The 14,158-nt window shown below is 40.4% G+C and overlaps 1 protein-coding gene across 1 annotated transcript in view; it reads left to right on the forward strand.

The window, feature by feature from the left end:
• Positions 1-2,860: 2,860 nt before the first annotated feature.
• Positions 2,861-14,158, forward strand: part of LIPI (lipase I) — a 44,963-nt gene continuing 33,665 nt past the window's right edge. Inside the window, exon 1 of the mRNA XM_075593977.1 lies at positions 2,861-3,080. Coding sequence (XP_075450092.1) covers positions 3,014-3,080 — 67 coding nt within the window. The 5' untranslated portion in view covers positions 2,861-3,013. The remainder of the gene's footprint in view (positions 3,081-14,158) is intronic.

A 14,158-nucleotide genomic window follows, 5' to 3' on the forward strand; every position in this document is an offset into this window, starting at 1 on the left:
AATATGTAAAGGAATAGATTGTCCTAAACCTAATTGGAGGGGGGGTGACAGGCTAAACAATCTGTCCAAAAAAGAAAGTTTTTGGATATATACTTTAAAAACCTTAGCCCCCAAAGGTTTAAACATAGAATTCGATCTGGCTTCATTTCTAAAAGAATAAACAGATTCTATGCCCTTTTTTATTTAATTTTTATTTTTTGTAGTAATGCCCTTGGCCCCATCTATACAGGGTTGGTCCGTTTTAGTAAGTATAGATTTTATTAAAAGGATTATATGGACAATTATGCTGTACAATGTTTAGTTATAAGTCTGCCCATTATGATGTATTTGAATCCCAAGGTGTTAATTCCCTTAGATACACAGTGGTTAAAAGCGGACTAGTATATACTAGCATGTGTTGCATATTAGCTCATCACTTGTATAGCCAATCAGCTCTAGAGGGTATTTAAAGGTAGATCAGCTGTAACTCCTCATTCCTTTGAGAAAGTGGCGTGCCTACGTCACGAAACGCGTTAGGGTGGGAGGAGCTAGGATCCCGTGAGAGCGGTGCAGTGCAGCATCTGTGTTTGAGAGGTGAGGAGTCTGCCAGAACCCTTGGTTGCAAACCGGAACGCAGCCAGGTGGGGGGAGAGACTCTATTACAACCAACCGGAGGAGTTTGTGCAGTGAGAGAGCCCTTCTCATCCGGAGCAAACACAGGAGGCACAAGCTGCGGACGGCATCCTTATGAAGTGTTGTTATACATGTATTCATGTGAGTACATGTAAGTAAGTCATTCATTGTTTTTAGTGCAGGCTTACCAGCCAATTTTAGGCTTGTTGAAGCCGTTTTTTAAATAAATTTGTGACCCCCTTTATTTGCAATTGTTCATTCCTTGTCTGGGGGCTCGTGGAGTTCGGGTGATCCTGAGAACCACGAAATCCCAAGAGACAGAGGAAGCACCCAGGGGATTCGTGGTGCAAAAGAACAGAAAGGGAATAAAGCACAGATTGTCTCCACTGTATCCTGAAAGAAACACTCCTGTAAGTGTATTCAGTCCACACTGGGGAAGTTGTCAGTAAGGGGTTAACATCTAACATCAGTAGTACTGCGCAATGGTGTACCCTTCTATCAGTTTCAGATGTGTTGAAGAGCTGCAGCAGTGAAGAAAAACTACAGCAATCCACTTCAAGTTTTGGACTTTGAGACACTATTTAAAGAACGGACTGTTTTCAAAAGGACACAGTGACTCTTTTAAGCGCCAGGTATCCTCCGTATATTTTCTTGGTCATGTATGCAAATTGAGATATTTGCTTTGTGGGAAACCTTTGGCAGCTTTAACCTCTTGTTAATCACAGTTGGTATTTGTTTTGTTCACGTGTAATTCACACATTAATAGGTTTAGCGCTTGAGTTAGGGTTTCACATTCCTTTATTAAAAGAAGGCCTGAAGTTGTCACTGAACAAATGCCGGTTCTGCCGCACGTCCGTCAACTATGTGGGTCAAAATCATATGTGTTTTTTAAAATAAATCAGCTGTTTAGTATTAGATCATACTTACTGCACCATCCCTCCGAAAAAAACCCCAATCTGTATTCCTTTTTATTGAGTTGTAATCTGTTACATGTCCTTGGGTTGTTATAGCAACCATTTGAAAGCTACAGCACTTCCTCTTTTGAAACAGGCAGCATTATTGGGTGCCCAGGGAAGCAGGATCTTCACTGCTATTTTAACTCCCACTGAATAGGAAGGGTTGTTAAAGTATAGAACCATTTAGTGAATTTGGGCCTGACAGGTAATGGATATAAATAATAAATGAGTACCATGGACAAACCAAGCAGGAAGCTGTATATTGTACCACACTATTTTTATATTTTCCACTATTTATTTGTTATTTGTGTAGCCAATTATCCTCTGGGCTACTAATCCTCTGCCTAACATGTAAATGCTTGTATCAGCGCAGGCAGTGGTAGGGTTAAATCCAATCTCCTTGTTGCTGCAGTAAACAACCTCCTTGAGTGACAGGGGGGTGGGCTAAGGCCTGGGTACTGCCCTATCAGGGGCTCCGACCTAGGATCCTCCCCTGTGTACAAAAGGGGCTGCAGATCCAAATGTTGTCAGTTGTTGGAAGTGTGGAGCCAGGGCTCTGGTTCATCCTGCCTTCCCCCCCATCAGGGGAGTGGGACAGCTGCCCCATATTCCACCAGGGAGTATGGGAGTCCAGGATAGACCTTTGAGGCCTCAAGCCTGGGGGTTGAGTCCAGGGACCAAAGGAAAGAGTATGCTTATCTGTATGCTCTGTACTGTTATAAAGAACCGTTCCTGTTTTGATACTCCTGCCTGAGGCTGCAGTTTCTTCAGGGAGGGAGGGTTTTACACAGGGGACTGCACCTATTCCTAAAGGCCCTGTGGGAATGGAGGCGCTGCAAATCCGAGCAAGAAGCTGAAAAGATCACTAAAAGCCTGTCCTGATTATCCCCAAACAACACCGGCGGATGCTCAGAACCTCCTGTGGCTATACAGGTAGCACCATCACTACGTAGGTAAACGTAGTGATTCTACCTTAGGGTGGGGGAACATGGGTTACATTTGAAATGCTTATTTTATTTAAATGTAGATGTACTGTAATAACTAAGATGAAAAGACCCTTACATTTGCTACATCCTAAGCTACTGTCGTTATGTATGATAAAACGTGTCACAAATGTGTTTAACTAAGTTCAAAAGAACAATCAGTGGTGCAATGCATGCATTTCATTCCAGGAAATACATGGTTAATGAAAAGAGAAAAGCGACATGAAATCACCTGCAGATGACAGGCACTACCTATCCCTAATGGGGAGGAGTTCAGCCAACTGCAAGAGAGAAGTCATCTGCTGGCATTGTAATGTTTAATACTTCCTGCTTGTCACAACCCCTAGTACCTGTACTCAGCATTAGAACACAGAGGGGGTAAATAAAAGGATAACTCAATAGCAGACACCTTCATTGCAGACAAGACCACTTTCATGATTGCTGTGAGCTGAAGCTGTCCTTATGCTGCTGAAGTTGTGTTTGGAATTGTATTTGCTTGTCTTCTACGTGACATTCTGGGTGAGATCTGGTAAGGAAAGCTTCAGTAATACTGCACGTCTCTTTCACTTTGTTCTGTCAAGGTTTACTTTACCTGTAGACACCCTGATTCAATTTTTAATATCAGCTAGTGTTGTCCTCATGCAAGGAAGTTTGAAACCCACCGATGTATATTCTGTGGTATTTGTTCTTGTGTCTTACAAACACAGGCTTTAGGGTGTAATATTGCAAATGTATTAAACCTGTGTTAAATTCGGAAACTGCTGTAAAAATAGTTATAGTGTTGAGTACTTTCACTTTATTCCGATAGAAATGATAAAGTTGGACTACACCTTTTTTAACTATCATTGATGGATACATTTGAATTAATTATTATTATTAATATTTTGCTTTGAGTTGCCTAAGAAACTGGAAAGGAAAGCACAGGGAGAATTAGTATTTTTGTTTTGCAGGTATTATTTATCTTTGACTAGTATATTGAATCTATAGATTTGCCCTACCTTACAGATTTTCTTACTCCGGGAGCAGTACAGTTTATTCAGGAATGTGTGTGCACAGTGAGCAACATACCATGTTACCTATGACCAGCACAAATTCTTTAACCCTTTTGATGCCCCATGACATAGCTATCACGACACAGGATCTGCCTAATACGTTTAAGCTATGTCATACTACTTTATTTTATTCCAGGGGAGATCGCGTTCAGCGCTGTCCAACACACGTTATCTGGCCAGATAAAAGGCTGAGATTATACTCACCGTGCATGCACGTGGCGCACGCCTGTCGCTCACGCGAATGTGCACTGTGCTTCAGGCGATGGGGTGGCGGAGGCGTGGCCGTGACATCTTGTTAGCTGTTCACCCTCATTGGCTGAACCGCTTCATGGGATGCAGACGTTACGCGGCTGTTGCTTGGAAAGACAAATTGATTTGTCTGTCCAAAACGCGGTCGCGCGTCATCGCTCACAACCTCATAGTATTGAGGCATGTGGTTCGCGAGGCACGTGCGCGCGCTTGCCCCATCGCGGCCAGTATAATCGCGGCCTAAGGATCGTCTTCTCTTCCATTCCATCAAGTGATCGCCCATTGTTGGAGGGGATGTGGCACTATGCTGCTGTAGCCCCTGCGGCAACCAAAGGCTTAAAACAGCAATCTCTCCCACCCTCCAAATCAAATATTATTTATAAAAGCTTACCTGAACAGGGAGTCTCTCCGAGCTCATCCGAGTTTCCTTTTCCCCTTGTTCCCGAGATATTTTTCTGCTGATAACATTGCAACTTTCAATTGGCTGCGAGAGAGAGTCCTGACCCCGTGGCCATTTTTTGTTTACCAGGGAAGTATTGCCTTTGACATTGGAGGACCACAAATTAGGTCTGCAGGATCCCTGAACATGCCCCTATCTCAAAAGAGGGAAAATAAACTCCCATAAAGGTGCACTCAAAATTCATGTCATTTATTTACCAATTCAACAATATATATTAAAGGTAGGGCAAACCTAAAACTATATATATATATATATATATATATATATATATATATATATATATATATATATCTCGCTTTAGGTTTGCCCTACCTTAATGATTTGTACTCCAGTGGCAGGGTGTGAACAACAGATAAAGTTTATTCAGGAATGCGGTACGTAGTGACCAACATACAAGTATATCTGTATATTGTCGGTTGGGAAAAGGGCGGATGTGCTCCTACGTCATGAGGACGCCGCTGATCCAGGCAGCCCTGAGGTTTCGAGTAATATCTAGATTGGCGTCCGAAAGAGCACAAGTTGCTGACAAAGTATAAGTAGGCTATATCGGCAGATGCATCCAATGATTGAGCAAGTATCCTTTTTTTTGTCTCAGGTTTGTCAATTTCAGAAGCTTCATTCTCATATACAATAAGCAAGGCATAACAAGCGGCTACTTATGTTTCCCACGTGTTCTGGTTAATTGATACATTTATATAACTTATTCCAGTATATTATATAGTTGAATTGATTAATAAATTATGTGAATTTTGAGTGCACCTTTTATGGAAGTTTCTTTGCCCTCTATTGGGATAGTTACAAGTATAGTATGTCCTCTTCCTAGGTTGCACCTCTGCAAAATATTTAGACCGTTTTATTCCGGTATAGATGATTTGATTCTTTGGTATCATTATATATTAAGTGCAGGTGAAATTTGTTTGTAAGTTTAATTTAAAAAAAGCAGTGAGGATTGCTGCTTTAAGAGGGCAATTCCACGTAGTGAGCAAAACAGAATGTTTCCAACAACATATTAATACATTCAGTTTACTTAGATTTAATCACCCTTAAAGTCATATTTTTTAAACTTATTTTCTTCGTGTATAAAACAGAGTGTTTTTATTTGTTAAACTATATTTGCTGGCATCATTAGACAAAATAACCAAAGGGAAACAGCCTGAATAAACAATGTCCAGTGTATATACAGGTTCAAACTATAAAAACACTCCAAAGCACCTTGTTATTCTAAAGGCATTTAAAAATGCTTCTAGTAGGCTGAATTTTGAAAGGTGCCAATTACACTAACACATGTCACTATCACTACTTCACTTTGCTCCTTTTTGAGGGACTGTCCTTTTTAAAATCCATTTTGTTATCTCAGTGTTAAACATTCTAGGGCCTGATCAATATGATACAAAGATGGACTTGAGCTTCAGACCATATTGAATCAGACCCTAACCACCTTAAACTATATTGTTTGAAGTGGTCATTCAGTAGGGATTTTTTTTTTACTGAAAACAGTCTGAACGGTAGTTACTGAGTAATATAGCTACTGTATAGTCCATAAGCCTCAAAGGGTTGAGGTTTTCCTATATAACCTATTTTACATGAAGCAATACTCATAACTAACATGTGTAGAAAAGTATTTTCGTAAGCTGTATTTATAAGTGTAGATCCCATATCCTTCTTAGGCCTCCTGACCTTGACAAACCTGGGTTTGAACACAAAGGTTCAACTTCATAGGTAAAAGAAAACAGCTGATCTCACTTTCCGGGACGGCAGATTTAGCTGCAGTATTTGTCAAAAGTAAATTGTAGTTATTAAAACTAGAGGGCAGCGCTACATATATCATGTGATTTTTATTTAGAATGGCGATGACATTTCCACTAGTGCTTAGCTACAGAAGTCCCGCTGTGAGGAAGCAACTACCGACAATCATGAGTAACTGAAGTGCTCTTGTGAGAAACGTACAGAGGTTTTTTGGATGTGATCAACGTTTCGGTCCACTTGCAGGCCTTTATCAAGCGGACTGATGACATTTCTCTTACAGCTTTTATTCTGTATTTGAATTGGATGACACAAACTTTGTTTTTACTTGCAAGTCTCATTCACAGACCAAAGAGTTTTTAAATTTGGAGGAAGTAGGCAGCAACAGCTTCAGTATTTGCTGTGAACAGTGATTTCAAACAGTGATTAAACGGGGATTGACCACATTCCTTTCTGTCAATTACAGAGCAACTGCTCCAGAAATTGCAACTTTTCATGCTGTATCCCCCTCTTGGATGTCCACTAGTTTTTAGAAGGTGTTAACTGGGTAGGCTCATTCAGAGTTCACCCCTCCCCTTTTTACCCTATGACCAGTGATGTCACCATAGGAAGCACAGAGAGTATATGTAGCCCCGCCCTTTGTTCTGGAAGCAGGTTCTTTGGAGTTCTGGCTGGGGTCCTCACTGTAAGTTCTGTGTAGACATAAGGAAATGTATATGTCACTGTTTATTGTTTTTCAGTTTAGTAACGTGCCCCGATCATTAGCCAGCGCCTGTTAAAGGATCAGGAAGCCTATATTTGCAGGAGAAGGATGTCGCACTGTCCTCAAGGATTGCCCACACTGCACATATTCTTCCACTGGATTGGCCCAATTTGCCAGTTCATTTTTCGCATCACTGTCTCCCTGCAAGCTATTCCACCACGTCCTTGTACAACTGGTAATTACGCCTATTAACATCCTCTGGATAGGATCAGAACCTACTAGAGAATGTTTCCCTGAAAGTGTTATTTGCCATTTGTATTTTGAATGTATGTGAACATGTTTTTGGATGTCTGTTCAATAAACACCTTTTCTTTTATAAAAGTTCCCGGCACCCATCTTTATACTGCACTTTTATCCACGCCCAGCGAGCACCTACCCATGCACCATCTATATAGCTGAGAGAGTGAACATTTAGTTTATGGACTAATCTGATGTGACACCATTTATAGCCAGGGAATGGGGGTTACAATGCAATTACAGAAATACAAATATTGAAATAGAATGTGATGAGAAACTTCCCAATAGAGCCTTTTTAAAGAGCAGAGCTAGTAAAGACACATTTATTGTACCAATCGGCGTGCCTGTTTTTTGTACTCCTCTATATAAAGTAGTACAGTTTAGTATGTTTGCAGTAGCACCTGCTCCAATCTTTTCGATTATTAGTTTTATTGTGTGTGCCTTGACTCCTTTAGTGTGTATGTATAAACCTTGTTGTAAATTATATATACTTGCTGCAGTGGAAGTGCTGTATGCTGGGGATAATGGGGAAAGTCGGGGTTGCAGACCTGCCTAAGACATGCAGATGAGCATACAGCTATATTTGTATATATATATATATATATCTGCGATACGGTGGAGGTTTCTTGTTGCCTTTTTCACCCACCATAACTTAAAACGTACACACACACACACACACACACACACACACACACACACACACTGAGAATTGCCCAGGTGACGTCACACAAAATAAATTGATGGGCCAATAACAGGCAGATGAATAATGAAGATTAGTTCAGTCAGCTGAAAGGAGATTATCCTCTTTAGTTTGGGGGTTTGACAGAGAGGGGCTGCTACTGAAAATGGCAGGGTGCAGTGCACAGCAAGTCCTCTGGTGTTTTGAGTGTTTCAGCACAATGTTAGATGGTGGGCATGCTTTCATGCAGAAAGAGGCAGTGATACTGCACCGACACACTTTATTCGAGCAAATACCCAGTATGTACCTGGCAGATACCTGGAATGCGCCGCTCCTCACCTCTGACAAGCCCCGTTGCGTTTGCCTTCCCAGCCTGGGTTCATGCCTGGCTGACGGGCGGCTGATCTGTTAAATGATAATGATTAGGATTTAATAGGCTGCAATGCTTCGCGTGTCTACCAGATGGCATAAATTCATGAATTGTAATGCAGTATATATATATATACTGTGCAGTATTGCAGCCAGCGGGAATAAAATGCTTCAATCCCTGCTTGGAAAATACCTCAATGCACTCGGGCAGAAAACAGTCACAAACCTCAATACATCCGGGTATACCCGAATTCGTGGGACTAGCCGAGCTCGAATAAAGTGTGTCGCCAGTGTATACCAAGTGGCAGGATTGTCGACGGGGGAGAGTCAGGAAAAGTGTCCCGGGCATGGCAGCTGTAGGGGGGCCCAACCAGCTCTGGACATTGGGCCCAGCCAGGCCAAACTTCTGCATCTGGCTGCTGGGCCAATGGTTTGCTGCTGGGGCCCCCAGCTCTCATCAGCTGCTGCTGGCCACTCTCTGCCAGGCCAGGCCTCTCTCCCACCGGTGCGCACCTGAAGCTGAGAGCGACTTCCGGACGGGCCCAGCTACCAGCGCACAGCAGTGGGAGAACGGCCCAGCCTCGCAGAGGGGGAGACCCGTTATGGGAGAGAGGCCGGGCAGAAGCTGGGGAGAGCCGTGACCCAAGAGGCCTCAGATCACCACAAAGGTATCACCATACCCTGCGTGTTAGGGTGTTGTATTTTGTGTGTGTGTGTGTGTGTGGGGGGGGGGTATTGTATTTTACGTGGGGGGTGGTGGTATTGTATGTTGGGTGGGTAGGGGAGTATTTTTGTGTGGGAATGGATTATGTGTGTGTGTGTGTGTGTGTGTGTGTGTGTGTGTTTGTGTGGAGGGGAATGAGTGTGAAGGGGTAATTAAGTGATAGTGGAGGGAGAGTGTGAGAGGAGATACAGGGTGAAAGAGGAAGGTGGTGGGGGGGAGAGTGAGTTAAGGAGAGGGGGAAAAGTGAGAGACGGGGTGAAGAGAAATACATGGGGAGTGGTGGGGATGAGTAGGGAGCTTGTGAGGAGGTGTGAGAGGCGCGGATAGAGGTAAGGGGGGGGGGCTCCTGAGGTGTGAAAGGGGGGGGGGCTTGCAAAGCTGCCAACATATTGGGAGGGGGGGGGGGTTGGTTCCCTGTTGAAAGTTTAGTCCTGGCCCTGGGAAATCTGTCTATGGCCCTGCTAAGTGGTTATAAGGAGGGTATGGGGATGCCCTCTCATAGAATGATTTGTATGGACGTCCTGTTGCTTTACTACTGTATGTGTTTGCATAGAACCATATAGCATTCTGTTTACAATTTTTGGCCATTACACTTACATTTGTGTTGAAGTATTTTTTTTATGAAGGACTGTGAGAGTGAGAGCTGCATGTGGTGGCATGAAAGGCAAATGGGCACTATATCAGTGTCTCAGACAATTTGTTGACAAAAGAGCATCTTTGTCAATGCTATTCATTAGCTAATAGTAATAATATTGATTGTTCAATTTCAAGTCAATTCATGTATACATTTGTATTCAGTAATAAAATATTTATTGAACATTTTGTCCTGTGTGCGAATCATGTTGAATAATACTACAAACCTGCAATATGCAAATGAAGTCCGTCACTGGAGACCAGGACCATCACACCAGGGATCAATTCGCCAGATAGAAACACCAGAGTTTATCAAATTAATTTATTGGAAAAAAGTTATCCACAACTGACATAAACAGACACATACATTTACAACTAGGAAAAACTGAAGTTACCCTGAGAACTAGATGCAGGGACCTACTGGATGAGATTTCCCCTGATCTTCCCCCACAGGATGTCTTCTGGCCTGGACTCCAGGCCTGGTACCAGCACTAGAATCCTCTCAGCCAAAGAACACTTGACCTGAAACCGAGTCTGTATCTCCTTCAGCCAAGTACAACTTGCAGCTTCTTAAGACTCCCTTGGGGTCTCCTTACCCACCTTTTTATACACCTTGGCACAACTTGGTTACATGTAAAAAAAGAGTTGAGGCCAGGTGTTAACAAAATTAACTCCTGGTCCCTGAAGTGCTGGAACCAGGCTAAGATATAGATATACATACACATGGTACAACTGTATTATTGACAGGTAGGGGTAATGAAGGGCTTGACATTTATTAAAAGTAGTCACATTTACCCCTACCGTCACAAAGTCGATAACAGTAATGTTCTAATGCCCTCTTCTTTAAGCTGCAATGCTGCCCATAGTACTGCAATCTCTGTAGATTTCCCACGATCTCGTTGCAATTGACAGTTTGGCAGATTAGTGAATGAAGCCCTTTGCGTTCTAATTAATGAACAATTTATTTAATTATGCATATCTGGTATTTTACAATCAAAAGTTGTTCTGCTAAAAAAAATATTAAATACTTTGTGAGGCAAAGACGAGTGAGCGAAAACTACAAACTAATATTTTCCATCCAGATCTAAATGCTTTATCAAACCACATTTTTTTTTATTATTCTCTAATGAATATCAACGAGTTTAGTTGCACTCAATAAAAAATGTCTTGTGATTAGCATTGTGAAAGGTAGAGGTTAAGATGACCCTATGTTCATAATGCTTTGTTACCCTGAGCTGTGCTGTATGATGAAACATTGTTCTTGGTGCCAAACCTTTTTATTTTTTTTAAATGCTGATTCACAATTGCAATTGTCACTGGAAAGCAATAATTATTGTGTATAATGAGTTTTGGAAATTAGTAAGTCAGGTGCAGGTGTTCCACTCGGATGGCACACCTATAGTATGATTTCTTGGGTGTGGTGCAACACTGGCTATTGCTTTTCAGACAATGTATACACAACTCTTGTGTTACACATTACCTGTTTTCACTGCCATCGTATATGAATTGTAAGCAACAATTTACATTGTTTACTCTGAAATTGTTTAAAGGGGCAAAATGGAACTAGCGATACAAAGATTGTGTACTTTTGATAGTTATTTTCTTTAAAACACTATATAGGTGTGTGTGATAATATATATATATATATATATATACATACATACATACATACATACATGTAGAGGTATCAGTACCGTGTTAGCCGAGCTTCAATAATCAAAAAATAAATAGATGATACCGTTCTGTGGCTAACGAAATGCTTTTATTTGTGTGAGCTTTCGAGATACACTGATCTCTTCTTCCGGAGATGTTACAATATATTTGAGTGCGGTACAATGTGGTATCTTCCATTGTAACATCGCCGGAAGAAGAGATCAGGGTATCTCGAAAGCTCGCACAAATAAGAGCATTTCGTTAGCCACAGAACGGTATCATCTATTTATTTTTTGATTATATATATATATAATATACTTTGGCAATACTGAAATGTTCTTTCGTCATGCCAATAAAGCTGATTTGATTTGTGTAAACTGTTATTCCATTTTCATAATTTATCTATTTAAAAAGATATATCAATGCTGTAAAAAAAAAAAAAAAAAACTACAGCTATATTTAGGGAAGAAAGAGTTAAATATAAAACTGTGACCGCTTCCAGGCCCATTTGTAGTAAACTACGTTAGGCTATTTAACCTAATGTTAACCTAAATTAACACTAGGTTAAATGCATTAATTGCATTTCCTATCAGCTTATTTCCTATGTATCTCAGACGTCCCATTCTTTGTGCACGTGTCTCTCCACGTGTTGTCTAAGGGTGTGTTTGGGAGATATACATATATGGCACTTGGGTCTCTAGTAAAATACAGTATGTCCCTCCCTCTCTCTACCCATATTTCAGGTTCTAGAGGGAGCCAACGCCTCCTTTAGGTAAAACATTAATGCATGTTAGGTTATCTGAAGCTGAGGCAAGGTAGGCAAGATAGGGCTAAATGAACCTTACCGTTATTTTATATTTTGTATCTAATACATCCAGTGGTAAACCTTGCACCAACGATCAAACCCTTGCGATACATGTGGCATACTTTCTTAAAAAAACCCTGCCTTCTTTGGTTGCTTCTTGTTTATTCATTGATATGAATGCGTGCTGCCTTTTATGGTAAGTGTTTACAAATTAGAGGGTTAGCTGATATTATAGCAGCAAGTCCTTAGAGAAAATATATTACTATGGTGCACTCCAGCCTAAATGTTTATATAGTTTTAAATGCATATGTGATAATATGATATGAAGCGGATAAGTGAAATAAAAATGTAAATATTAAAAATAACGTGGTGCTGCTGGCTCTATCGTAGCTTGCTGTAAGATATATACATATATTATATATATATATAAAGATGGCGGATTCCATACAACCTTTAATAAGGTATAGTGATAATTACAATACCATCTAATCTATATAACATAGATTCACAACTATCATATAAATGTTCAACACTAACTATCACTTAGTTAAATCTTAATTATAACTGGAGTATGTTATGAACTAATTAGGTTATGCAATGATCCTGTATCACATATATATTTAGAAGATTAGATGAGCCACATGATATTGTTTGTACTGTATTACATACTGGTCAAACTCTGACAAGATGTTCAACAATGGGCTGTATAATATCAACTGTAGCAATCTGCCTGCAAGTTGGCCATCCACTCAAGGCTTGTGTATCCATCACTTGCTTTGATGAAGTAGGAAAAAATGTTCAGAAGTAATGTGGTGTGGAATAACATTGAAATATAGCAAATATATTGAAGCCTACCGCTCTCCTAATAAATTGATGTCAGGTGAAGAAACAAGGTGCATAAGGGAATATACTGAATCTATATACACACTGGAGGTGAGGATTAAAGAAAATCCTCCCACCACAAGAAGCCCTCAAATATTGCACTCGTGTAGTAATTAGTTGGGGTATAACATTAATCCAGGATATAAATTATCCTATACAGCCAGTCATAGTGAGTGGTAAAATCCAAAATAATACATCTTTATTAATAATCTACAAAAAACACAGGGTATGGGATATATATATATATATATGTGTAACATCGCCAGAAAAAGAGATCAGTGTATCTAGCCACAGAACGGTATCATCTATTTATTTTTTGATTATTGAAGCTCGGCTAACACGGTACTAATACCTCTACATGTATGTATGTATATATATATGTATGTATATATATGTATGTGTATATATATATATATATATATATATATATATATATATATATTACACACACACACACACACACACACACACACACACACACACACACACACACACACACACACACACACACACATTAAAAATATTGGCAGTGGAGCATACCTAAAAATGGGGAGTACTCATATGTGGGGAAGTTTTCCTTGACCCCACATGGGGTGAATAGTCCCTGAGTAAAGAAACTCCGACCACAGTTAATCACAGTACAGGAAACTGGGATAGCAGAGGATACCTAAACAATAAACGTATCCATGTGGTTAATACCCCATAAGTATAGACACTCCAACCACACTTACTCACAGTGTAGGGTGCATAGATTGGCACAAGATATCAAAACCAGGATTGTATCCATGTATACATCCCTGATGTATCGTAAATGGGAACAATCCTTGCAAGGTAGCAAAGTAACGAATTGGTTACTTCAAACATAACCTATTGATACATTCCTAAATCATACAACCTCCTGCTGGTATGAACACACTGCTGTATAGGACTATGAGGAATATATCAGGTTGAAATCTTCCCTACACTATATTTCAACAGCACAAAACCAGGTATAGAGTTAATTGCTGTGTAACGTACAACACATCACCATCAATAGTACGACCGATTTATCCTGTTGTTTTGGACAAGTGTGGTGTACATATGGCAAATTGATCGATACAATAATGAAAGCTCTGCATACAATCACCAATGGATACACTTAGCAGTATCTACATGTATACCCTGGATATAGCTATACGTGATGCGCTATTAATAACTCCTGAGATATCTCTCAAATAGTATATCCTAGATCATAAGCACATACTAATAGCCAAGGTAGAGTTTGTTAGTGAATCCATAAACAAAACAAACTGCTATACAACTAGATATCCACGTTGTATCATCTTGGTTCCCAGTGCTGCAGCTCCACTGCCGACGCC

The sequence above is a fragment of the Ascaphus truei genome, chromosome 3 (assembly GCF_040206685.1).
Source record: "Ascaphus truei isolate aAscTru1 chromosome 3, aAscTru1.hap1, whole genome shotgun sequence".
Lineage (NCBI taxonomy): Eukaryota > Metazoa > Chordata > Amphibia > Anura > Ascaphidae > Ascaphus > Ascaphus truei.